General features: G+C 37.1%; 1 protein-coding gene and 1 pseudogene across 1 annotated transcript; both read right to left on the minus strand.

The window, feature by feature from the left end:
- Positions 1 to 237: 237 nt before the first annotated feature.
- LOC132149639 (tripartite motif-containing protein 16-like) lies at positions 238 to 11,263 on the minus strand (annotated as a pseudogene).
- Positions 11,264 to 15,858: 4,595 nt separating this feature from the next.
- On the minus strand, positions 15,859 to 18,420 carry LOC132149655 (uncharacterized). The gene is made up of 3 exons (XM_059559051.1): positions 18,253 to 18,420; positions 16,707 to 16,822; positions 15,859 to 16,554 (listed from the first exon to the last, which is right to left on the minus strand). The coding sequence occupies exons 1-3, from the start codon at positions 18,283 to 18,285 to the stop codon at positions 15,963 to 15,965; spliced, it is 741 nt and encodes a 246-aa protein (XP_059415034.1). The 5' UTR covers positions 18,286 to 18,420; the 3' UTR covers positions 15,859 to 15,962.
- Between the last annotated feature and the right edge of the window lie 7,085 nt (positions 18,421 to 25,505).

Raw genomic sequence — 25,505 nt, forward strand, 5'->3', positions numbered from 1 at the left:
GGACTGAGTAAAACACCTCTAAGCAAACAGCCAGATATTGTTCTGTGTCAGCAATCATAGGCAGTCTGCATGTTTGGAGAAGACGATGTCACCTTTATCCATAGCCTACTCTTTGAATGTGGTTGCAACTTGCATTGTCTTTATTGTCAGGTGAAACATAATAGGCTCTTTGTGAATATTTGGATGCTGTTGTTTTAATTAGTGTTAGTCTTTCCAAATAAAATAATCAAATGTGTGTATGTGTGTGTGTGTGTGTCTGCGCACACTTTGATAGGGTTAAATAATGCAGAGCACAAATTCTGAGTATGGATCACTGTACTTGACTGTATGTCACGTCACTTCCGTCACTTTCAATTTCCAATTTTAGTTAAATAAAGAGGAGGTCTCACACATTCATAAAGACTTTCGTTCGCGCTGCAAAATAAGGTGGATACTTGGTCTTTTTTCAGCTCTATGATCCTGACAGATGAACGGTATCCAACCTTAAACGCAGGGTATAAGGGTTCAGTGAAAGTGGTCTGGACTCTGTGAAGGAGAGTCATGGCGTCAGATACTCTGTAGAAGGACAGAGATCCTGCTTTATGATCCAGATACACTCCTACTCTAGAGGACACAGGGATTAGGATTTTTCTTTTAGCATGAATTAAACTGAAAATCTTCAGATAATAACCCAGTCTCCATGACATTTTGTTGAAGCCCAGTGCAGTCATCAGTGCTTCCTTTACGTCTAATTCCACTGTAACAAACTCCTACAGCCCATTCGTCCCCACTGCACTCGACCTCCCAGTAGAAGCGACCGTACAAACCGTCTCTAGACAAGATATAGGGACGCTCATTAAACCGCTCTGGTTGATCAGGATATTGCTGAGCTGTATCTGAAGATAATATTTTCCTGTTGTCTTCTGACAGCTTGAGGTTATTGTGTGCAGTGTTTAGATCCAAGTTAATATCACAGAAATCTGAGAAGGAGAAAATAATAAAAAAACAAATGTTGAACAACAAACACTTTGGTTCCGATATGGTCACACTGTAGCACTTTATAACCACTGATACTTATCCATTAATAAGTGTTTCCCTCGATCACACTTACACTGCAAAAAATCATTTCTGGTCTTTGGTTCTGGAGGGTTTGTAACATAGACATTCGACACTGAAGAGTCAAAACAAAACATGCATATGGTTAATTTGTTGGTTTAACACTACAGTGTATGAATGGAAATATAACATATCAAAATATTCAGACCTTCTCTGGATATTCTGGCTGTTTGTTGTTGAAAGACGTCCTCCAAAACCTCCTTAAACATTGAGCTTGAAATGTCTTTAAAGAGTGTGTGTTGAGTCATGGGAACGTTTTCAAATGTTGGCAAAGGACACACGGACTGACAGCTCTGAAATGAGAAAAATACAGCACTGCTTGTTATGTAAAAAACAAGAAACAAATAAAAAAGTGACGCAGTGAGTAAGTATATAAACATGGTAGGATACAGTGATGAAATGACTAGAGCTCTGACGATTTAATTAAAAAGCACGAACTGTGTTAAATAGAATTTGTCATAAAAGTAAAAAGGTATCTGTTCTACAGTGTTTTTAACCTCATTACAGTAAAGGATTCAAATATAGTAATTAAAAATTAAACAAAATAAATGAAAGGAATAAGCGTTTATAGGCAAATTCCCTACAAAAATCTGTGAAAATGAAAATTTGGCAAAAGAAACAAGATTCCATGTGCAATGTAAATTTAATGAAAAAAAAAATCATAATTTGTTGAAAAACAGATGAGCAGAATGCATGCTCCATGTTTGCAAACCTATTATTTATTTTGTAAAGAAAACTTTGCACTTCTCTCATATCATAATATTCAATAGCATTCACATACCAAAAAATAAATAAAAATAAAAATGTTTTGGCGTACCACTCGGACACTGTGGTGAGGCGGTTGTCATGTTGACCAGCACAGCCCTAGAAATAATTTTTATTACCTTCAGAAAATGGATCTGATCCTCAGTAATCATTAGTTTTTCAATCTCAGCTTGTCTTTTTCTGAGTTCTGTCAGCTCTTGATCCAGATGTCTGTGAAGTTCCTCTGCTCGATCTATCTCAGTCTTCTCCTGAGCTCTGATCTGCTCTTTAATCTCAGAGCGTTTCTTCTCAAGAGAGCAGATGAGTTCAGTGAAGACCTTCTCAAAGTCCTCCATGGTCTCTAGCGCTGAACTCTGTTGGAGAAAGATGTGATCATGCAGATCATCGATGTGACTCGTTTTGGCACAATAACCAAAAAAAAAGCAATTAATGTGAGCAATTTCTAGCAAATTCTCTAAATGTTCAAGCGTTTAAATTAAGCTGCTTCTGTTCAGTGTAAACAGACAGTAAACAAGTGTTTGTCAGGCTACAAAATAAAAACGTGATGATTTGTTTGTCACTAATTTTATAGCACATTTTAAATCATTTTTGGACCTTAAAACCAATTGGTCACTGTCTACCGATCTACTTCTCTGTGTCAAACAAACTTTAAACCTAAAGAAGACATGAAGAAACATACTGTGAGAAGCTTCAGAGATTCACTGAGTTCCCGCTGACCTCTCTCTCGCTCCTGGATGAGCTTTTGACACGACACCTTTGTCTCCTTTAACTCTTCCTGAGGATGTAAACAGACAGAATTAATAAAACCATAATTCCCAGTCTGGTAAATTGGCATAACAAGGGGAATTTAAATTACTAAATAAATTACTAAAATAAATGTCTAAATAAAAACAAGGTGATATAAAATAACAACAACAATAACAGTTATTATTAAAATATTTTATGCATTTTTTTGTATCGTCAATATTACCTTTTTACTAGTCCAATTTGAATCCAGAGACACCAGACTGTGTCCTTTATGATCATCAGTACACAAACAACAAATGCACTGATGGTCGTCCTGACAGTAAATCTCCAGAAGTTTCCCATGACTGAGGCAGATGTTCTCCTGAATGTTTCTAGAGGCTTCGACTAGTTTGTGCTTCATAAACGCAGGAGATTGATAGTGAAGCTGCAGGTGAGTTTGACAGAAGGAGGCCAAGCACTGCAGACAGGACTTAACAGCTCTGCTCTTCTCTGTAGTGCAAACATCACAGTCCACAGCAGCCGTTTGTAGAGACGTCTTCTGCAGCGTCTCCATCATCTCCGCTATCAGAGTGTTCTTCTTCAGTAGAGGTCTCTGACTGAAGCTCTCTCTGCATTGGGGACAGCAGTACGGCGGTCCCTGCTCCTTCTGGCCCCAGCAGTCAGTAATGCAGCTCATACAGTAACTGTGTCCACAGGGAATTGTCACCGGCTCCTTCAGTCCATCCAAACAGACTGGACAGCTGAACTGATCCACAAACCAACTCGCTGCTGATTCTGCCATTTCTTTCCAGTGAATTTTGACTTCTGTCTTGTAATAAAAGCTGTTTCACTAAGAAAAGCAACAATATTTGTCAAATGCCATATTTTACTGAAGTTAAATCATGGATATTGCCAAGATTTTTCATCTGGTCAGAAATAATATGAAAGAAGCTTGGGAATACGAGTGCGTGAATCATCTATTCATTTTATAAACCGCTGGTCCACAGCATACAGCATAATATAATACAGGTACAATGCATTAAACCCTTCAGAGGTGTGCGCGCTGCGCATACGTGTTATTATGGATGTGCATGCTTTATTTGACGACTTATGGACCGTTCCACTGCAACACCCGCTGACTGAAGTGATAGAGCTTGTAATAGCCAGGACAATTTTTTTATATAACTTCGACTGGATTTGTCTGAAAGAAGAAAGTCATATACACATAGGATTCTTCAAGGGGGAGTAAAACAGTCTAATTTTCATTTTTGGGTGAACTATCTATTGGCTGAGGTCAGCTTCAGGAGTAACAGGTTTGCTCTGAAGTGCTGCGTCTTCTTCTCTTGAATTGCATCAGGAAGGCTGAATTACAGTCTTGCACTACAGCGCCACACTGGTAAAACTGCATTATTGCAGGCTCTATATTAGGTGTATTAGGTCTTATATCAAGCTGCCTTATAATGAGATCAAACAACTACGACAACTTGTCGACAATTTTTTATAATGTTGACTAATCGTTTTACCCTAGTGTCAGCCCACATCTGGTATTGTGGAGTACAAGATGTGGGCTACGTAGCTGCAAAAAGATTTTTTGTTGTTGTTGTTTTTTTGTCATGGTTTGAGGGTTTAGACACAAACGTTATCATATATGCACAGTGTACAATACATAAGGCTCTGTGGCGCAAAGGATAACTCATTGGACTTCTAGGCAGCCTGATAAGGCCGTTCAAAGGTTAGGGTTTGAGTCCCACTTGTGGTATGGTCAAATCATCTAGTGCAGTGATCTCAATCCTGTCCTGGAGTACCCCATGCCCTACACATTTTGTATGTCTCCCTCACCTATCACACCTGATTCAGCTCATCAGCTCATTAGTGGAGACTGCTAGACCTGAAGTGGGAGTGTCAGAGAGACATAAAAAACAGCAGTGCTGAGGGTACTTCATGGAGATGTTTGAAAACCACTGACCTAGTGTGTGCGTTCAGCGGATTATAAGGTTCAAAAACGGTTGAACTGTCTTTATGTCTGCGGTTTCCCATGGATTTAAAATCGTTTAGCTGCTAGCCTTAATATCACACCAAATTGGTAACTCTGCTTGCAATGTGAAACGAAGTATCAGCTTTCAAGTTGTGTAAGTTTTAATACTAAATTCAAACCAAAAATACTGTTTTTGCTAACTTAATGTAGCTTCAGTTAAAGCAAGAGCCATTGAAAAACAAGTTTTGATCTCGCCGCCATCGTTGCACAGTCATGTGTTTTAATGGAGCTCTCCAAACAAACCAGCGCACAACACAGCTGAGTGGGTTCAAGTATGATAGACGACAGCTTCATTATACAGGTATTTGCAGCTATTTTTCAGTAAACAGTGCAGCATATTATGCATTGATTATTATGTCGATGACATTCACAGTATCATATGTATTCTGGCTTTCTTAACCCTCAGGTAGGCCTATTGCTTACTGATAATGTGAACATACAGCTTAACTATTTTTTCAGTTAAATAAGTGATTTATTTAATATTTTGAGGAGATCTTTTGGAACTAAATACAATTTGTGTAATAATTATGGTCCATTAATATCATATATATATATATATATATATATATATATATCACTACTTGTATTACAATTAGTGTAGTATTTAAGGTTAAAATAGAGAAAAGGGTTTTAAATTGCTAAGCAATGAGGAAAATTAGTCATTTTGTGGTCAGAAAAAGCAAAAAAAAAAAAAAAAAAAATTCATTTTTAATGCCATGGTTTACCCATAGGTACCTGTATGGATCTTTACTAAATATATCTAGAGTATTGCAGGTCATACCCGCTTACTTATTTTTAAGTACTTGAATAAATATGTAGACATAATTAAACACTAGAAATTTAAAAAGTTAATAACTTGCATCGCTTTATACTGACACTTGCATAATTACATACAATGAAAGCAAGCAAATACTTTGTCTTTTATATTATTAATGTCAATGTCACCTTTATTTATATAGCGCTTTAAACAAAATACATTGCATCAAAGCAACTGAACAACATTCATTAGGAAAACAGTGTCAATAATGCAAAAATGATAGTTAAAGGCAGTTCATCATTGGATTCAGTTTTGTCATCTCTGTTCAGTTAAATAGTGTCTGTGCATTTATTTGCAATCAAGTCAACGATATCGTTGTAGATGAAGTGTCCCCAACTAAGCAAGCCAGAGGCGACAGTGGCAAGGAACCGAAACTCCATCGGTGATGGAGCTGTTTCCTGTGGTCTTGTCCTGGTGCTCCTCTGAGACAAGGTCTTTACAGGGGATCTGTATCTGGGGCTCTAGTTGTCCTGGTCTCCGCTGTCTTTCAGGGATGTAGAGGTCCTTTCTAGGTGCTGATCCACCATCTGGTCTGGATACGTACTGGATCCGGGTGACTGCAGTGACCCTCTGATCTGGACACAGACTGGATCTGGTGGCCACGGTGACCTCGGAACAAGAGAGAAACAGACAAATATTAGCGTAGATGCCATTCTTCTAATGATGTAGCAAGTACATAGGTTGTTATGGGAAGTGTTTCCGGTTCCGGTTTACCTAATTAATGCAGCCTAAAAATCCTTTAACGGATTTGAATAATAAAAGCATATTAGTATGTTATGTGTATGCCAGGTTAAAGAGATGGGTCTTTAATCAAGATTTAAACTGCAAGAGTGTGTCTGCCTCCCGAACAATGTTAGGTAGGTTATTCCAGAGTTTGGGCGCCAAATAGAAAAAGGATCTGCCGCCTGCAGTTGATTTTGATATTCTAGGTATTATCAAATTGCCTGAGTTTTGAGAACGTAGCGGACGTAGAGGATTATAATGTAAAAGGAGCTCATTCAAATACTGAGGTGCTAAACCATTCAGGGCTTTATAAGTAATAAGCAATATTTTAAAATCTATGCGATGCTTGATAGGGAGCCAGTGCAGTGTTGACAGGACCGGGCTAATATGGTCATACTTCCTGGTTCTAGTAAGAACTCTTGCTGCTGCATTTTGGACTAGCTGTAGTTTGTTTACTAAGCGTGCAGAACAACCACCCAATAAAGCATTACAATAATCTAACCTTGAGGTCATAAATGCATGGATTAACATTTCTGCATTTGACATTGAGAGCATAGGCCGTAATTTAGATATATTTTTGAGATGGAAAAATGCATGTTTTACAAATGCTAGAAACGTGGCTTTCTAAGGAAAGATTGCGATCAAGTAGCACACCTAGGTTCCTAACTGATGACGAAGAATTGACAGAGCAACCATCAAGTCTTAGACAGTGTTCTAGGTTATTACAAGCAGAGTTTTTAGGTCCTATAATTAACACCTCTGTTTTTTCAGAATTTAGAAGTAAGAAATTACTCGTCATCCAGTTTTTTATATCGACTATGCAATCCATTAGTTTTTCAAATTGGTGTGTTTCACCGGGCTGCGAAGACATATAGAGCTGAGTATCATCAGCATAACAGTGAAAGCTAACACCATGTTTCCTGATGATATCTCCCAAGGGTAAAATATAAAGCGTGAAGAGTAGCGGCCCTAGTACTGAGCCTTGAGGTACTCCATACTGCACTTGTGATCGATAGGATACATCTTCATTCACTGCTACGAACTGATGGCGGTCATATAAGTACGATTTAAACCATGCTAATGCACTTCCACTGATGCCAACAAAGTATTCAAGTCTATGCAAAAGAATGTTGTGGTCAATTGTGTCAAACGCAGCACTAAGATCCAATAAAACTAATAGAGAGATACACCCACGATCAGATGATAAGAGCAGATCATTTGTAACTCTAAGAAGAGCAGTCTCAGTACTATGATACGGTCTAAATCCTGACTGGAAATCCTCACATATACCATTTTTCTCTAAGAAGGAATATAATTGTGTGGATACCACCTTTTCTAGTATCTTGGACAGAAAAGGGAGATTCGAGATTGGTCTATAATTAACTAGTTCTTTGGGGTCAAGTTGTGTTTTTTTGATGAGAGGCTTAATAACAGCCAGTTTGAAGGTTTTGGGGACATGTCCTAATGACAATGAGGAATTAATAATAGTCAGAAGAGGATCTATGACTTCTGGAAGCACCTCTTTCAGGAGCTTAGATGGTATAGGGTCTAACATACATGTTGTTGGTTTAGATGATTTAACAAGTTTATTCAAATCTTCCTCTCCTATGGTAGAGAATGAGTGGAACTGTTCCTCAGGGGGTCTATAGTGCACTGTCTGATGTGATACTGTAGCTGACGGCTGAATGGTTGCAATTTTATCTCTAATAGTATCGATTTTAGAAGTAAAGTAGTTCATAAAGTCATTACTGCTGTGGTGTTGGGAAATGTCAACACTTGAGGCTTTATTTTTCGTTAATTTAGCCACTGTATTGAATAAATACCTGGGGTTATTTTTGTTTTCTTCTAAAAGAGAAGTAATCGGATCTAGCAGTTTTTAATGCTTTTCTGTAGGATATGTTACTTTCCCGCCAAGCAATACGAAATACCTCTAGTTTTGTTTTCCTCCAGCTGCGCTCCATTTTTCGGGCTGCTCTCATTAGGGTGCGAGTATGCTCATTATACCATGGTGTCAAACTGTTTTCCTTAACCTTCCTTAAGCGTAAAGGAGCAACTTTATTTAAAGTGCTAGAAAAGAGAGAGTCCATAGTTTCTGTTACATCATCAAGTTGTTCTGAGGTTTTGGATATGCTAAGGAATTTGGATACATCAGGAAGATAACTTAAAAAGCAGTCTTTTGTGTTAGAAGTGATGGTTCTTCCATACTTGTAACAAGAAGTTGAATTTACAATTTTGGCTATATGAATTTTGCAAAGAACTAAATAATGTTCTGAGATATCATCACTTGCCTGAATAATTTCAACACCATCAACATCAATTCCATGTGACAGTATTAAATCTAGAGTATGATTTCGACAATGAGTAGGTCCTGAAACGTGTTGTCTAACACCAATAGAGTTCAGAATGTCTATAAATGCTGATCCCAATGCATCGTTTTCATTATCAACATGGATATTAAAATCACCAACTATTAAAACTTTATCTGCAGCCAGATCTAACTCGGATGTAAAATCACCAAACTCTTTAATAAAGTCTGTATGGTGCCCTGGTGGCCTGTATACAGTAGCCAGTACAAACATAACCGGGGATTTATCATTAACTTTTGTTTCTTTGGATAATGTTATATGAAGTACCATTACTTCAAACGAGTTATACTTGAATCCTGCCCTCTGAGAAATCCTGAAAACGTTGTTATAAATTGAAGCAACACCTCCACCTTTGCCTTTTAGACGTGGCTCATGTTTATAACAGTAATCTTGGGGGGTGGACTCATTTAAAATAATGTAATCATCAGGTTTTAGCCAGGTTTCTGTCAAACAGAGTACATCTATATTATGATCAGTGATCATATTATTTACAAAAAGTGTTTTCGTAGAAAGGGATCTGATATTCAATAAGCCAAGCTTTATCATTTGTTTATCCATATTGCTTCTGTTTTTTTATTTGTTGAACGTCAATTAAATTGTTAATCTCAACTTGGTTTGGACGTTTTTTGTATTTTCTAGTTCGGGGAACAGACACAGTCTCTATAGTGTGATATCTAGGTGAAAGAGTCTCTATGTGCTGAGAATTAACTGACCTCTGTGACGGGAGGCAGCTAGCAGACGGTCGGTTTAGCCAGTCTGTCTGCTTCCTGACCTGGGCCCCAGTTAGTCAAGTATAAACACTAAGACTATTTGCCATATTTCTAGAGAGAAGAGTGGCGCCACCCCAGGAGGGATGAAGACCATCTCTTTTAAACAGGTCAGGTCTGCCCCAAAAGCTCGTCCAATTGTCTATGAAACCTATGTAATTCTGTGGGCACCACTTAGACATCCAGCCATTGAGTGATGACAATCTGCTATGCATCTCATCACCACGGTAAGCAGGGAGGGGACCAGAGCATATTACAGTGTCTGACATCGTGCTTGCAAGTTCACACACCTCTTTAATGTTATTTTTAGTGATCTCCGACTGGCGAAGTCGAACATCATTAGCGCCGGCATGAATAACAATCTTACTGTATTTACGTTTAGCATTAGCCAGCACTTTTAAATTTGCCAAGATGTCAGGCGCTCTGGCTCCCGGTAAACATTTGACTATGGTGGCTGGTGTCTCTATATTCACGTTCCGTACAATAGAATCACCAATAACTAGAGCACTTTCATCAGGTTTCTCAGTGGGTGCATCACTGAGTGGGGAGAACCTGTTTAATGTTTTGATCGGAACAGAAGAGCGGTGTTTTGACCCACGACTACGCTGCCTCACCGTCACCCAGTTGCCCTGCTGCTGGGGCTCTGTTTCCGGAACCGAACAATGTACAGGAATCCCTGAGCAAGACGCATCCAAAGCCGTATCTAGAGCCCTAACATTTTTACTGTCCTCAATTAAAGTTTGGATGCGTGTCTCTAATTCTGAAATCTTCTCTGTCAGCCTAACTATTTCCCTGCATTTATCACATGTGAATCCCTCATCAGCGACAGAGATAGATAAACTGTACATGTGGCAAGAGGTGCAAGAAACAATGATAGGAGAAGCCATTACTCACCGTGCTTGGTGAAAACTCTTACTGCGGTTGTTTGATGAACTTGTGAAAAACTGGAGCGAGGGAGAGGAGAAAAGAAAACAGCGATAGGTTCGAATGAAAACGCTAATGACAAGCTAACGAGTGCTAACGCTTTGCAGGTGTACTGCACTCACGGATATAAAATAAAAGTGAACGATCAAAGTTAATCTGATAAGATTGATCGATAATATCAGAAATATGGTGTGAATTAAGTTATATTTTACCACTTTAAAAAACAGAGAGTGATAGTAAGATAAAGATTGTAGAGAAAAAAATAAAATAAAAACAGCTACACGGATCTACAATTTGCTACAGAAGGCCAACAGGAAGTAGAGAAAACACTGTCCATTATATATTAATATATAATGAATCTACAAAGATCAATTATAAAGGCACCCTTTTGTTGAAGTTGTTTCACTTTCACTTGATCTCCATTGTTCCTGGTAAAGAGCTGAAAACCACGTTTTAAATCACATGATCAACAGAAAATGATGCATCCCTTTTCTTTCCAGTCACATGAATACTTTCCTTTTAGCTGGTGTAGTGGATTTAGGTATTGTAGAATTAAAGAAAGTTAGCATTGTAATGTTTGAATCGGATGTCATAACAAATATAAATAGACCAGAAAGATTTTTATACGAGCAGTTCAGTCATGGGTTTCCCAAAAGCATTAACTCTAGGCTCCTATCAACTTACAGTGCTTCTGAGAATCACAGTCCAGGCCCGTTACTGGAATATAAATGCTCTGTACACAGATAAATAATACATCATTGTATAAGATTTATTTTTAAAAGCAGACAACGTGATAAAGTAATATTTTTGGATTGTGTTAAAGTTCTTACCTTGACAGAAATACACCTCAAATATAATTTGCTTCGCCCCAAAGAACAGTGGTGTGGCTCTATTAGAGGTTACATCACTAGTGGGGAAAACTGTTTCATTTCTCTTGAATTTAAAAGACTTCTGGTTTTCAAGTGAGTGTGTAAACAAAAGGGGCATGTCAAAGTGAAATAAATCTGTGAGAGAAAGCGAAAGAGAAGCAAAAGAGGGGAAAAAAATCCTATATGATCGACTCGTATAAAAATAAATTGTTGCTGCCTTAAATTAATTCAACTTGGCTATTTAAATGACATTAGGGCATTAAAAACATGTAGAGAGAAAATACGGTATATGGTTAACAGTAAAGTGTATTAACAGTAAAGTGGTTATAAAAAATAAATATAAATTTAGCTTTTAATTTTCTACCTCAGAATAACAGCAGCTACATCTGTGAACAGAATGACAGCCTGATTTTATGTAAGGATATAAAGTAGTTTATTGTAATAAATAAATACAAATAAAATTACACAAAAGAAACAAAAGGAACATAAATTAATTAATAAACTTGAAAGAATGCTTAGACAAATACACACACACACACACGCATATATACACATAAATACATTATAGAAATATACACAGAAACGCACACACATATATACACACATCACAATATATACATAAATACATGCATAATATATGCATTATAGACAATATACACACATATATAGATATAGATATATATATCTAGATATATCAGCAAAAATGTGCAACCTATTGAAATTGTATTCTAAAAAAACAAAAACTACATATTTACAGACTGCGAACAGCATCATACAGGCTGCTGTCAATGGCCTTTGACATCCAAGAGCTGCATAACATTGTGCACAGAATGAGCAGGTCTGTCATGGGGATTTTGAAGAGGCTGATTACCTTCTCCACCACAGATCACAGGCAGTGGAAGCAGCTTTTCTTCTGGTAGCTGGCACAATAGATGGCTGTCACATACAAATTGAACCTCCAGCAAGTGAAGCCCAATGTTATTTCAACAGGAAGCGGTTTCATTCTGTTCAGTTGCAGGTCACCACCAGGGGAAGTACCTTGATATGTTTGTTGAGTGTCCCGGGTCTGTGTATGATGCCAGGTTGCTGAAGAACAGCTCTATTTACACTGGAGGCCTGTATCCACCTGCAGGAAAACACATCCTGGGAGATGGTGGGTATCCTTGTTTGAGTGCACACATCTGCCTCATCACTCCATACAGAGAGCCTGAACAGAATCCTGCACAGGTTTGATTCAACACCAATGATGCTCGTGCACAGAACATTGTTGAGAGAGCCTTCAGGATGATGGAGACAAGCTGTGCTCCATCTTCTTCAAGGCCCTGGAAGTGAGTCCTGTCTTTGTGCCAGATGTTGTTGCATGCTGTGCAGTGCTCCACAACCTCCGTCTTCTGAATGAGGACATTGCAGATCCACAAATTGTAGAGGATCATGACGATGATGCACTGGAACCTCAAAACACAGAAGCCAGCACAGGAGAGCATGTGTGGGACAATCCGAGCACAGCTGTGTCACACCAGACGACCGTGTGCAGCTCTTCAAGAGCAGGATTACCTGTAGGACAGTTGAACAGGTTAAGACTCTGCAAATCAGTTCACGTTCTCATAGTGCTATTGTTTAAGCTTCTGTAAGTTATGAAGGTAATTTTAAGACTGTCAAATTGAGATATTCATATATTAGTTATTTAAGAAATATATATATATATATATATATATATATATACTATAAAATCACATAAATATGTATAAATACATATGTAAATAGTTAAATTTAAACGTGTGTGTATTTATATATAGACATAAATATATTACACTCATAACTGGGAATTAATATTACAGTTATTTGAAAATCTAGCAACATATCACATAACATATCATACCAACATATTTACAAGTTTAATTTTACAATTGTATTACTGTATCCCTGGGGTAAATTTTAGATTTCCACTGTTTTTCACTCATTTTTGATACCCAAATTTAAAGTCCTCATCTTGTACACATACAGTTACTGAACTGAAGCTGCTGAAGTTTATTTTCCTGACATTATTATAGAAACGTCTTAAGAAATTCCCTTTTGGTGTTGCTTTAAGCTCTATTATACTACTTTATGAAAATGTTAAAGTGGTTTTGTCTGAAGCTTTGTGCTCTTATCCATGTAGAAATGAAAAATAAATAGAGAGAATAATTTTAAATGTGACTTGGTGTATGGGTATTTTTCTGAAGTGTGGCACCCATTCTCAAGACAACATTCTTCAGATGTTAAGATGTTGCTTGTTTAAAAACAACTGGAAACTGTTGCAAAATCAGTGTGCACACAACTGCTACAAAAGTTATTTGCTATTAAGCACTTTGCAACTGACAAAATAGCAACTGGAAATACCTGGAAATTCATATTATAATAAAAAACAGCATAAATCAGTGATGATCCTAACATAAATACATGTAAAGAGTGTGTGTAGTTAAGATTAAATTTAATTTATATACTTACTGAATTATGCTTTCCAGTGAGTAGGGTTTCATCAGTCTCTGTAACATCAGAACAGGATTTACACATTACTGATGATTTATGATCAAACTGAGGCACCTGTTAAGTTATCCAACAATTTTTATCAACACTAGTAAAATGTAAATTAACTCGTTAAATTTTTTTTTTACTTTATCTCATTAAATTACTTAACGAGCCGTCTGTAGAAAGCAGCCTTAACAAGTTGAGGCACAGCCTCTGATCGATAATGATTATTAAACATATTTTTAAACTCAATTTACAAAATAGTCTCATCAGTTTACAATGTGTAAAACTTTAACAAGTCAGTCGTTTACTTGGATTATGTTAAACAAGTAACGTTACACTTTAACCACAATGAACAGCGTTTATCCATAAGGTACTTACACTTCAAAACAGCGGCGTCACGATTTTCCGTTATTTTCGAATATGAGTATGACGAGTCCTCTCCCGTGGCCTCATGGGATAGAGTAGTGTCCATCCTATGCATACTACGGAATTCGGGAGGAAGTAGTAGGCCATCCGGGTACATTTCGCCTACTGTTTTTCGAATACTAAGAATTCGGACATACTACTTGCTTCGCATACTGTTTCGCCTACTATATAGTATGGAAGTATGCGATTTCGGACGCGACCAGAGTCTCGGAGAAGAGAGGTTGATAAGCAGTTAGCAGTGAGTAGAGGTAAGTTTGAAACCAAGTCGAAAAACTCCATGAGAAGACCGTAAACCCAGCAACAACCACATTGTTACGTTATTTACATCCGCAATACTTTCTTGTCTCATCCAATTTTTCTATGATCGTCAGGTCAGAAAAGGGTCTTACTCTAGCCATTTGTGTGTGTTTAAAATAACTGGACTGCTGTCACAAAATTGGCATGCATCCACTTTCCCAGCATCTACTATCCAATTTTGAAAAATGGTCGACATGACAAATTAAACTGAGATATCTAAGCGGTGTCATAAGCTGGTGATGCACAAACACTGCATGTTTGACTCACATTAGTGATGTGTCGTTCGTGAACGAATCGTTCTTTTTGAACGAATCTTTTAGGTGAACGAATCGTTCTCGTAATCCACTGATTCAAATTTCTCGTTCAGTGAGGTTCCTCCCTCCACAGCATGCGCAGCTCAGTGAACCGGGTAACAACCATCCTGTCAAAGAATTACTCAACCTCGAGCCAATAGCCTTCGAGTATGAGATGTGACAGAGTATTTGATTTGTTGAATTTAGTGAACGAATACGCCCTTAATGAACGAGTTTCATATGAGTCTGAACTAGATCTAGAGATCTTATCGTTCGTGAATGAAATGACTGAACTGGTACCCATGTCGTTCGTGAATGAGTTGAATGATTTAGTACATCTAGTTCGTGAATGAAATGACTGAACTGATACCCATGTCGTTCGTGAATGAAATGAACTGGTACATTATCTCGTTCGTGAACGAAATGAATGAGACTAAACCGGGTAAGTCTGCCATTTAGCATGTCAATCTCGCAAAAATGCAAAGCGCAGTTAAGTACTGTACTGTGCTGTGCACATACGCTTGTTTTGATATTTAGCAACTCCACGTTTAATCCCCGATTTATGAATGTAAATATATAATATACAAACTGTCTGACCAAACAATTAAAATACTAATTAGGCAAGAAAACCTTGTGTTTTGTTCATCTGAACAACTTAATTAGACTTTATATATTGAATGCGATTATACACACATTTTAATAAAGCCAGATCAGTTTTTGTAACAAGTGAATACGTTCGTTGACTTAAGACATAACACATAATACACTCTTTTTTGCCATCTGCTGGCTTATTTTGTGTAATACGAAGAAATGGTCACTGAACGAATCAGTGAACGATTCTGAACGAATCATTTTGGTGAACGAACTGAAAATGAACGAATCTCTAGAAAGAATCATAATTTCCACCACTAACTCACATGGACTGTACTGTAGAGAACAAAACACATTCATTGAAAACCATAGCATTTCAAATTATGAATAATGTCCATGGCCCCCCTCCTGAAACCTCATTCCACCCCAGGAAAAAATCTCTAGATCCGCCACTGCACGGAGAAGAACATTTTATTATATATTGGGCATGGTTTCCCAATAATGTAGAAACTGTCCAGTAGAGGACGCCAACTCACCAACAATGTGGAGGAAAACATTCTCCAAAAAGTCCCAATTTTTTTGAATGACACATTAAACTTGTCACAAGATTCGAGCAAACAGGTAAACACTATTGAAAGCAAACACTATTATTTTATTTTTTCATTGTGGTACGAACATCGTTTACACACACTTACACAGCTTAGCGTCAAAACACATGAAGATGTTTTATAATATATACATAGCAAAGGAAAATTACTTATTTATTTTCAGGCAGACAGAAGGTAGCCACATTGTTATTTTCCACACATTTCCAACATTCCATTCCATCACTGGTTCTCTTACACCGATAAAGAGGCACTATTGCATTAATCTTTAGAAATTCCTCCTCCAGATTATTTTTGCTGCCCTTCTTCCAGATCTCTTCGAAGACAAATGCATTCATTCCATTTTTTCTTGAGTTTATCCAGTTTAAAAGACCATTCAAAATATTGTCTTTCCCACGAATGCATCTGTTCACACAAGGAGAGTTGTAAGAATAGAAAACTACACAGCTACTCTGATCTGCCTGCTCTAGAAGTTTTTCCATGGGAGATTCCCCTAAAGGATAGAGCAGAACATGCTCAGAATGTTCATCTGTGGTATGATTTGGCCTTGCAGCAATGACGTTGCGTGAGTCTGTGCAGAGTACACATTTCTGTTCTTTACGGAGCTCATCTTTCACATGCTTTGCATCTTTATTGCTGAACACGTTCTGGATATCAGCATGAATGTCTGTGCACTGAGCACGTAGAACAGAGATCGCTATTGCATACTGAGCTTCTTTTTGCTGTTGGGTTTTTGGCTGGACACTGTAGAGATAACATTTTTACAATTCAACGTTCACAATCACAATTGAAGAACCGAATAATGCAACTTTCCATCATGCAACAATTTTAATGCATTTTACTGATTTCATATGTTGATTTTAATTTACTAAAGTTTTAAAATACCGTACACTTACTTGTCAGCAAAATACTTGAAGATATTAGCAAGGGCTGCAGGGTTCACATCCCTCTCAGTGCTTTGAACACCCAGATAAAGTAGGATGGTGAGCAAACTCGTTGGAACCAGTAATGCCTTCAAATAATAATAATACATATATAATCTGAGAGAAATTTCTGGTTTTCAGAAGCCCATAACTGGGTTTAACTTTGGCAGACTTATTAAAAACTGCTGCTGTTTTTGCCTTCTTGCAAATGGAAAACACCAAACATTCCTATAAACTTATTCATATTGGTTACATTCATACAGCTCCTAAAAACTAGATTTGGATAGGTCTATTTTAAATGTGTACTAATTAAAAATGAAATATAGCAACTAATTCATCTGCATACAATGTTGCTATTGTGATTTACATGGAATGAGACATTGGTTCACTTTTCCGAGTGATGGTTATGGAGGAAATTAACCTTGTTCATTCAAATCGAAGTCATACCCCTTAAAATGACATTTGAATGGGGTGGCTTCTGTGTTAACCATGTCAGAACAGCACAAACTGTTTGTTTCAGTAGTGTTTAAGATCATATAAAACATTAGAGAGTAATTCAAGAATACAGCAGATCATTGAGAAAGCATTCCTATGATTCTTGAGTGATGAAGCATATCCTGTGCGCATGGGTATATCCTGTGCAAAAGTCCTTTCCACCTAAAACCCTGACATACAGGTTCATCTCAAACTTGAAAATATTTAACAGTGATGTCATCCCTAGTGAAAATTAAATATACTAAAATTTATTTGAAAAACAAGTATACTATTTTTTTTTTTTACATGTTATTTACATAATTAAAATTTATTGCAATTGTAGGCCTACTATTGGTATACTTAACTCCTATACCTAAAGTCTGCTAAATTGAAATGACCAATTTTGTACTTAATGCACTTTAATTGTGCAGAAGAAGTGATGAATTCCAAATAAAGATATACTGAATTATATTTGATTGTGCTGAAGTTGAACTACTTCAGGTACACTTCAAATATCTTGCATTTAAAGACTGATATTATTCAAAAATCAAACAATCCTCCTCAATAGACACATTTAAAACACATTTTAGGTTTAATATTAAGAAATACTCCAAATAAAGTTTAGTTATAATTTTTAAATCATTCAGTCTTGAGTGATATGTCAGCAAATACATTAATATAATTAAACTAGACTTAGTATGAAATACATTTATTTTAATATACATCTTGAACTGTTTATCTCAGTTCACTTCTCATGTCAATAATATGGCAGAACTAACTAGACAAGTCAGAGGCAACAGTGGCAATGAACCCAAACTACATCAGTGATAAAAATATACAGTTATATATTTTTCTTGCTTCAAACTGAAGTAAGTGTTTGTTATAGCTTTTAGTAAAAGTTAAATGTAGTCTTTGTTCACAGAATGAGCTTTCTTATAAATGAGACATTTTATAAAAGGGCATAAACACAATTCTCATTTAAAGATCCACACTTTCTTATAAATGCAATTCCCCAAAATGCATGAAAAAAACATACTGTACAGACCTTGCATAGTTGTGATCGTCTCACTGACTTCATGTTTCATCTGTAAGAAGTTTCTATCTGTTATGAGAAACAGTGCTGAGTTGTGAGTAACGAGAAAAACATTAAATAAGTTTTAAGCAAGGACATTTATAGGAAAACTATAGGCAGTTGCTTAAGGATTCTTCAGTTTAGGAGGGGCAAACAAGAGTGACACATTCTCTTTTTGTTTCTTGAAAAGTAAACTGAAACAAAAAGAGATAGGACACCATTGTTGGCTATTCTGGAGCCTAGTTTTCCTGGAAATGATCTTGCTTAATACCTTATTTTCATCATTAGTTCTCTAAGGAAATGTATCCCTTTTAGTTTGTTCATTTTTTGGAGTGGTTTTGGTGCATATCTGTTACGTTTGCCCTTTGTGTTGGATTATCTCGCTTTTGTTTTATTTCCTAAAGCATTTAGATCAACTGTGCTTCCTCAGACTGGCTTTGACAGAGGGGAGACATAAATGGGAACAAAATTCTACTCTGTTACAAGAGTCTGAGGCACTAAATGGCTAATAACCATCCATGAGCAGAATTATATATTATGTGTGCAAGGTCATTTATATTAAATATTATAGCAGTTTGAGACCGGACATGATTACAATTTTATTAGTCTCAAAACATGTTTAATAATTATACTGTGTGTGTAATTCTAATTTAATAACCCAATGTGAGCTGGGAAAAAAGTTTTATAAAAAAAAAAAAAAAAAAACAGATTTATCAACACTGTTTGATCATTGACAAGGATTTTCCAAAAAATTAAATGTTATCATTTCTTTTCAGGCAGAAAGAGCACCACTCATTGAATTACAAAAATATATGATTTATTGAGCTGTATAATCTAGGAAATAAATGGCGTGTGAAACATAGCAACTAATTAATTTGCATACAGCATTACCATTATGGTTTATATGGATTGAATAAGATATTATGTGCAGTTGGTTCACCTGTCAGAGTAGTTAGTGATGATGTAAGTGATGATGAGGACGAGGATGATGATGATTATGACTACACAGATTTGATCAATACTATTAGGGATACAATTCTAACCATGCAGCCATCAGCCACAGTATTGCTTTAGATCTTCTGAGGAACAATGTCACACATTCTCTGCTATAGGAGATGAAGAAATGTATAAACTCAAATCATCAAAACCAACAAGTATGTTAGACCTTATTCCATCTAAGCTCCTTAAAGAGGTGCTTCCAGATGTCATAAATCCTCTTCTGACTATTATTAATTCATCAATATCATTAGTATATGTCCCCAAAACCTTCAAATAGGCAGTTATTAAGCTTCTGGTTAAAAAAAACATAACTTGATCCTAGAGAGTTAGTTAATTACAGAATGTTCCCAAATCTTCCTTTTCTGTCAAAAATAAATCAGGATTTAAACCGTATCATAGTACTGAAACTGTTATCATCAGAGTTACAAATGATCTGCTCATCTTCTGATCATGGTTGTATTTCTCTATTAGTGCTTCTGGATATTAAGGCTGTGTTTGACACGATCACCAACAACATTCATTTGATTAGACCACAAAATTATGTTGGCATTAGTAGAATCACAACTGCAGCATGGAGCACCATAAGGCTCAGTACTAGGACCGTTGCTTTTCACACTTTCACCTAGCGTTGTTCGGGAGGAAGACACACTCTCTCAGCTTAAATCTAGATTAAAGACCAATATCTTTAGCCTGGCTTCTAACACACTATCACATTTCTATAATTCAAATATGTTAAAGTATTGTTAGGCTGCATTATGTCAATTGGTACCTGGAACATTTCCCATAACACTTGATGTACTCGCTGCTTCCTAAGAAGAATAAAGTGAAGTGAAAGTGACATTCAGCCAAGTATGGTGACCCATACTCAGAATTTGTGCTCTGCATTTAACCCATCCAAAGTGCACACACACAGAGCAGTGAACACACGCACACACACTGTGAGCACACACCCGGAGCAGTGGGCAGCCATTTATGCTGCGGCGCCCGGGGAGCAGTTGGGGGTTCGATGCCTTGCTCAAGGGCACCTAAGTCGTGGTATTGGTATTGAATGGCATCTACGCTACTATCAGTGTTATTCCGAGGTCACCGTAGCCACCTGATCCAGTCCATATCCAGACCAGATAGTGGATCAGCACCCAGAGATGACCTCTACAGCCCTGAATGACAGCGGAGACCGTGTCAACTAGATGAGTTCTATAACAATAAAGGTGACTTCACATGATGTCTGGATTGTGCAGTATGATCAGTATGGAGTGTCTGAAAGGTTTGGTTTAGCTGTTGAGCAGGTTCTTGATCGTGTGAGAGTTGATCTGGACTCTGACAGAGGAACAGTATCATTCTCTGATCCTGAAACTAACACGCATTCACAACCCCCTTCACTGACACGTCTTTCAATTGTTTCGTAATCTTGATCAAATAACTTATCTGAGGAAGTTACCAGTTAAACTCTAACAACAGAAAATCACTGCTGAATCTGATCCTGCTAATAAATTATTTAAAAATATAAATAATGAGATACTAGATGAAAACCAGTGTCCACACGAAAGATTGCTTGTTCAGCTCCAATGCTGATCTCAAACAACTAAAGCAGCTGATTAATCAGCTGATCTTCAGGAACGCGTGATAATTAAAGGTGTGTTGGAACAGGTTTAGAACAGAACTGAACAGGTTGATTTACAGGAACAGGATTTGGCACCCAAATATCATGTAAAGAGGCAGTGACTGTTCCAGTTTGTGACTGACTCTTTTATTTGGAACGCAGGGTTTACTTTACTGGAGTTGTCAATTTGGTTTGGTATTTTAATTTCATCCACTGAAATGATCAAAGGACTGGTGTTACTTTATTATTAATGCTTAAATATGCCTTAATTAGGCCTTAATGAATCATTACCACCCATTTAATTCACTCAATAATTTTACTCACCAGAATTGGAAATGTGTTTTAATGAATATTTAATTTTATCTGATTGTAATATAATAATTTCCTTTAACTTACTGAATTCAACAATCTGAGGTGTTTATGTATGTAGTGTAATGTTTTAAACAAAACTGAAAACTACAACACTATTTCAGTATTTTAAATCTTGTTTATTGTCACTTTATAGTACTTTATTATTCTAAAAAAAATCTGAGTTACATTGAATAATTCTGAAGAAGATTGTGACAAGCTAATAAAACAAAACAATACATGATCATTTATACAACAGTATAAGAACATCCAAGTATTTATCATGCAATTTAGCATCTAATTAAACACTTTCAAGACGTGTGGACAAATATATTACAATAGATCATTTGTTTACAAAAAATGTTGCTTTCATTTTTCAATTTATGTGCCAATATATTTAACTATATATTACTCTGACAAACAACTAGAATGACCTGTTTTTACAAATTCAATAATTCAAGCATGAACAGTGTTTTCACAGGTTTGGAGATTTCCCAGCTTCCAGCTGAAAACATTTTAGTCCAATCCCAGAGTTTCTCTTGAACTCCCCAAACAGGCTTGTCAAGTCAGGAGAACTTTTTTCATGTATGACTATAACTTGTCTAGAGAGGCAGACATGAGCTGTGTATTTCTTATATTTCTCATTTATACAGATCTCCAGATATTTCAGGACCAAACCGAGGATGGACCTAGTGAGTGGACAGCCTTCTTGTAGCTCTCTGAAATCATCTGAAGCTTTTGGGATAATTTCCTCTAAAATATTGTTGTCCTCTGTTTCTATAGGAGCTAAACCTTTGAGGGTGTTGATCATTTTTGTTTTTTGAGACTCGTTTTGCATCTTTTCTACACTTTTTAGGAGTAGATGTGAGGGGATTTTTTTTAAGAAAGTCCATTTGATTTGCTTTGGTTTTTTTGCAAATTGCACACAGTAACACAGATCACTGATGTTTTTTTGGCTCCTTTCCTCTGAGAATGGCTCCAGTAGCACATTGAGTCGTTTGGCCAGAACCATAGTGAAAATCAAATAATCCACATTGAAATGTTTTCTGCCACCTGATGTAGAGATACTTGCTCTGAAATCTGGAGGTAATTCGTAGGATTTCATCAAACTGTTGAACTGCGTTTTTAAGATCTCTGTAGATTCATAACAGAAATTCTTGTATGTTTGTACACTAAAGCCATCAGGCCCTTTGTGGCCAGAGTCAGTTAAAGACTTGATCACACTCAGTATTTCTGCACCATTAATCTTTCCTGCTCTTTTGTCTGGTTCATGGAACTGCTCTACTTGTGAAGCAACATGTGGTACTTTATTCACTTTTACTGAGTCCTCAATTAAAGACTTGATCACACTCAGTATTTCTGCACCATTAATCTTTCCTGCTCTTTTGTCTGGTTCATGGAATTGCTCTAATTGTGAAGCAACATGTGGTACTTTATTCACTTTGAGACATAACAGTAGAAGCAAATGATCTTGAACCGTCTCTTTCATACCCCTCTTTATTTGATCTGCAGTCCTTTTAGCTTCTTGGATTTTGATTGGATGTTTTATTCGCTCCAAATTGTCTTCACACAGAAGAAACATGTCTAATCTAGAATAACTGTCATTTTGACAGTATGTGAATGTCTTGACTGTTGGGTGGAGGTATGCCCAAGTATCCATAAGATTTAGAGAGGCAGTGAATCTTTTAAATGGGCCCCACTGTGGTGTATGATGTACTGTGTCTGCTTTAGATGTTCGATCACAGCTAAGGTCGAGAACTGTGTTGAAATCACCTCCAACCACAAGCACACCCTTAGCTGCTTCCCTCAAGTATTCCTGCAGTCTGTTTAGCATTTCTTTGTCATCTTTGTGATTGTACACATTAACTAGAGTGAACAGCTCACCATGAAGACGACAGAAGAGTACGAGATACCCCCCACTATAGTCCTCATCATGACTTATGTACTGGAAAGGTACACCATCTTTTATAAGGATCGCGACTCCTCTGCTTTTGGAATCATAGACTGTAAAGAAAGATCGCCAGCCTTTAGGCTTTTCTAAAGGCATGTCACTTTCAGGTCCAATATATGTCTCTTGCAAAAAGAAAATCTCTGCATTTAGCTCTTTTGAGAAATGGTCAATGTTTGGGTTTCTTTGTCCAGAAATATTCCATGAGACAAAGCAAAGTGTTTGCGCTTTAGATGATTCCATTACTGCAGCATTTGCATGTGAGTCCTCTGTTGAGCAAATAAACACAAACATGAATTTAAGCCTGGACCATATGTATTTTTGGAAAATAGATTTTACAGTATTTTCATTACAATTAAACACAAAATCATCATGTTAAATTGACAGTCATTTTGAAGGAACAACTAAAAAATTTAATTTCTACTTTAACTAGTAATGAAATTCACTTAAAATATTGTGAAACTCACCTTTTCTACTAAGACAATTTTTTTAGCCTACTCACTGCTTGCTACAGTTTCACGAGTTCACACTTACATATAATTAGCTGAAGTATTATAATACATATTTGGCGTGCTGTCTGGGGAAGGGCTCCGAACTCGGGAATGGCCCGAACTTAGAGTACCCCCCCATATAAAAGTGTAAAATTAACTTTTAGTGGAGATGGGGTGGAGGAGGGATGCTGATAAACTGTCAACAGATAGAGGTCAGTCAGCTGGATGGGCGAGGCTAGCCCCTTTTTAAGGAGCTCAGCACCCCTAAAACTTGGAGTAAGAAATGTTGTTATTCTAAAATTTTTGTTCGTTTTTTACAAGGTTAAATAATGTCCAAAACATACTCCGTAGTTTGTGGTTTAACATGTATGTGTTAAGGATGAAAATGAAAACATCCCCGCTTAGCAAATGGTGTTCTCTTCTTCTACTTCTCCTCTGTACCTGCACCGCTCAGCACGACCGTCATCCAGGTGAGAACCTGTTATGTAGTGTTCTGAATCAACTAAAGCCTGGCTCACACTACAGGATTTTTAGCCTGATTTAGCCCCGATTTCCCCCTCCCGAGAATCGGAGCAAACATCTTGTTGAGCACCTCGATCTGTCCCGATGTTCGGCGGAGATTATCTGGTAATGTGAGGCGTTCACCGATCGAATCTTGCACCTCCCGATCTGCTCGCACACAAATCTGGACAGCCCCTGTACTGTTTCTTGACATTGTGCAGTGACTCAACTGTCTGTATAATGTGTTGAAAACGCATTACAACTGTAAGGAGAAAGAGAAGCACTGGAGTGAAATCGCCTCAGTTTTGAATGTACCGGGTGAGTGCACAAAGCTTGCACGCTAAAAAAAAAAAAAAAAAAAATTAACTGACAATCTGCTGCTGAGGCGCTCCCTCTGGCATGATCATTTTAATTATATCTTGAAGTGTGTGATGTGCCACGATGTTCAAATCTTGTAGTGTGTGCATGTTTAATATTTGAGGGAAGATAATCTGCAAAGATTCTCCTTATGTGTGTGCTGCAACCGGATTTCAAAATCGGTTATGATTTTAAAAATCCTGTAGTGTGAGCCAGGCTTAAGTTGCTCCAAAGCTGTGTCTCACACTTCTTTCCTTTTTACCTAGAGTTGTTCCAATTCCAAAACCATATCGGTGAGTACTGGAGTCAGTATCCTGAATCACCATGGTACATCTATAATAAGTGTTTATTTTCAGACTATTTTAGTCCGCTGTGGAGTATCACAGGACCTGGGTGACTCGTCCATTGTCATAAATGGAGATAAGTAACGCCGGTTACAATGTTCTTCTGCAAGACGCATGCAGTTCTGTTTATTAACTGCTAAAGCGTGAAACAAAAACAGCAGCGCGACAAATAAACTGCGTACCTGTGTAGTGCGTACGTGTGTCTCCGTTGTTAAAGTTAATCGTTAATTTGATACTCATTTTAACAATCGGGAGTCATGTAAACATGACATCACGTGCGTCTTTTCTGGTCAGTCGTCATGGAAACATGAAGCCCTGGCGTTTGGACGAGTGAAAACAAACGACATATCACTGTATACCACCAGTATGTGTGAAAACACTCCCTGTGGCTTTTTAAAAGAATTGTTATTCATTCCTAGATTCATATCTGTTATTTTTCAGTTGTGGCTGACTATCAAACTAGACAATAAAAGAAAGTTTAATGTTTTTCTTTTGCTGTATTTATTCATTACTCACACACAGGATTTAACCTGAACCAGGCTTAACTCCTGAACTCCTAGCATTACTCTCTCTCTCTGTGTGTGTGTGTGTGTGTGTGTGGCCTGCCAGTGAGCAAGGGACATACGACAGTTCTTTAA

This window comes from Carassius carassius, chromosome 9, assembly GCF_963082965.1.
Source record: "Carassius carassius chromosome 9, fCarCar2.1, whole genome shotgun sequence".
Lineage (NCBI taxonomy): Eukaryota > Metazoa > Chordata > Actinopteri > Cypriniformes > Cyprinidae > Carassius > Carassius carassius.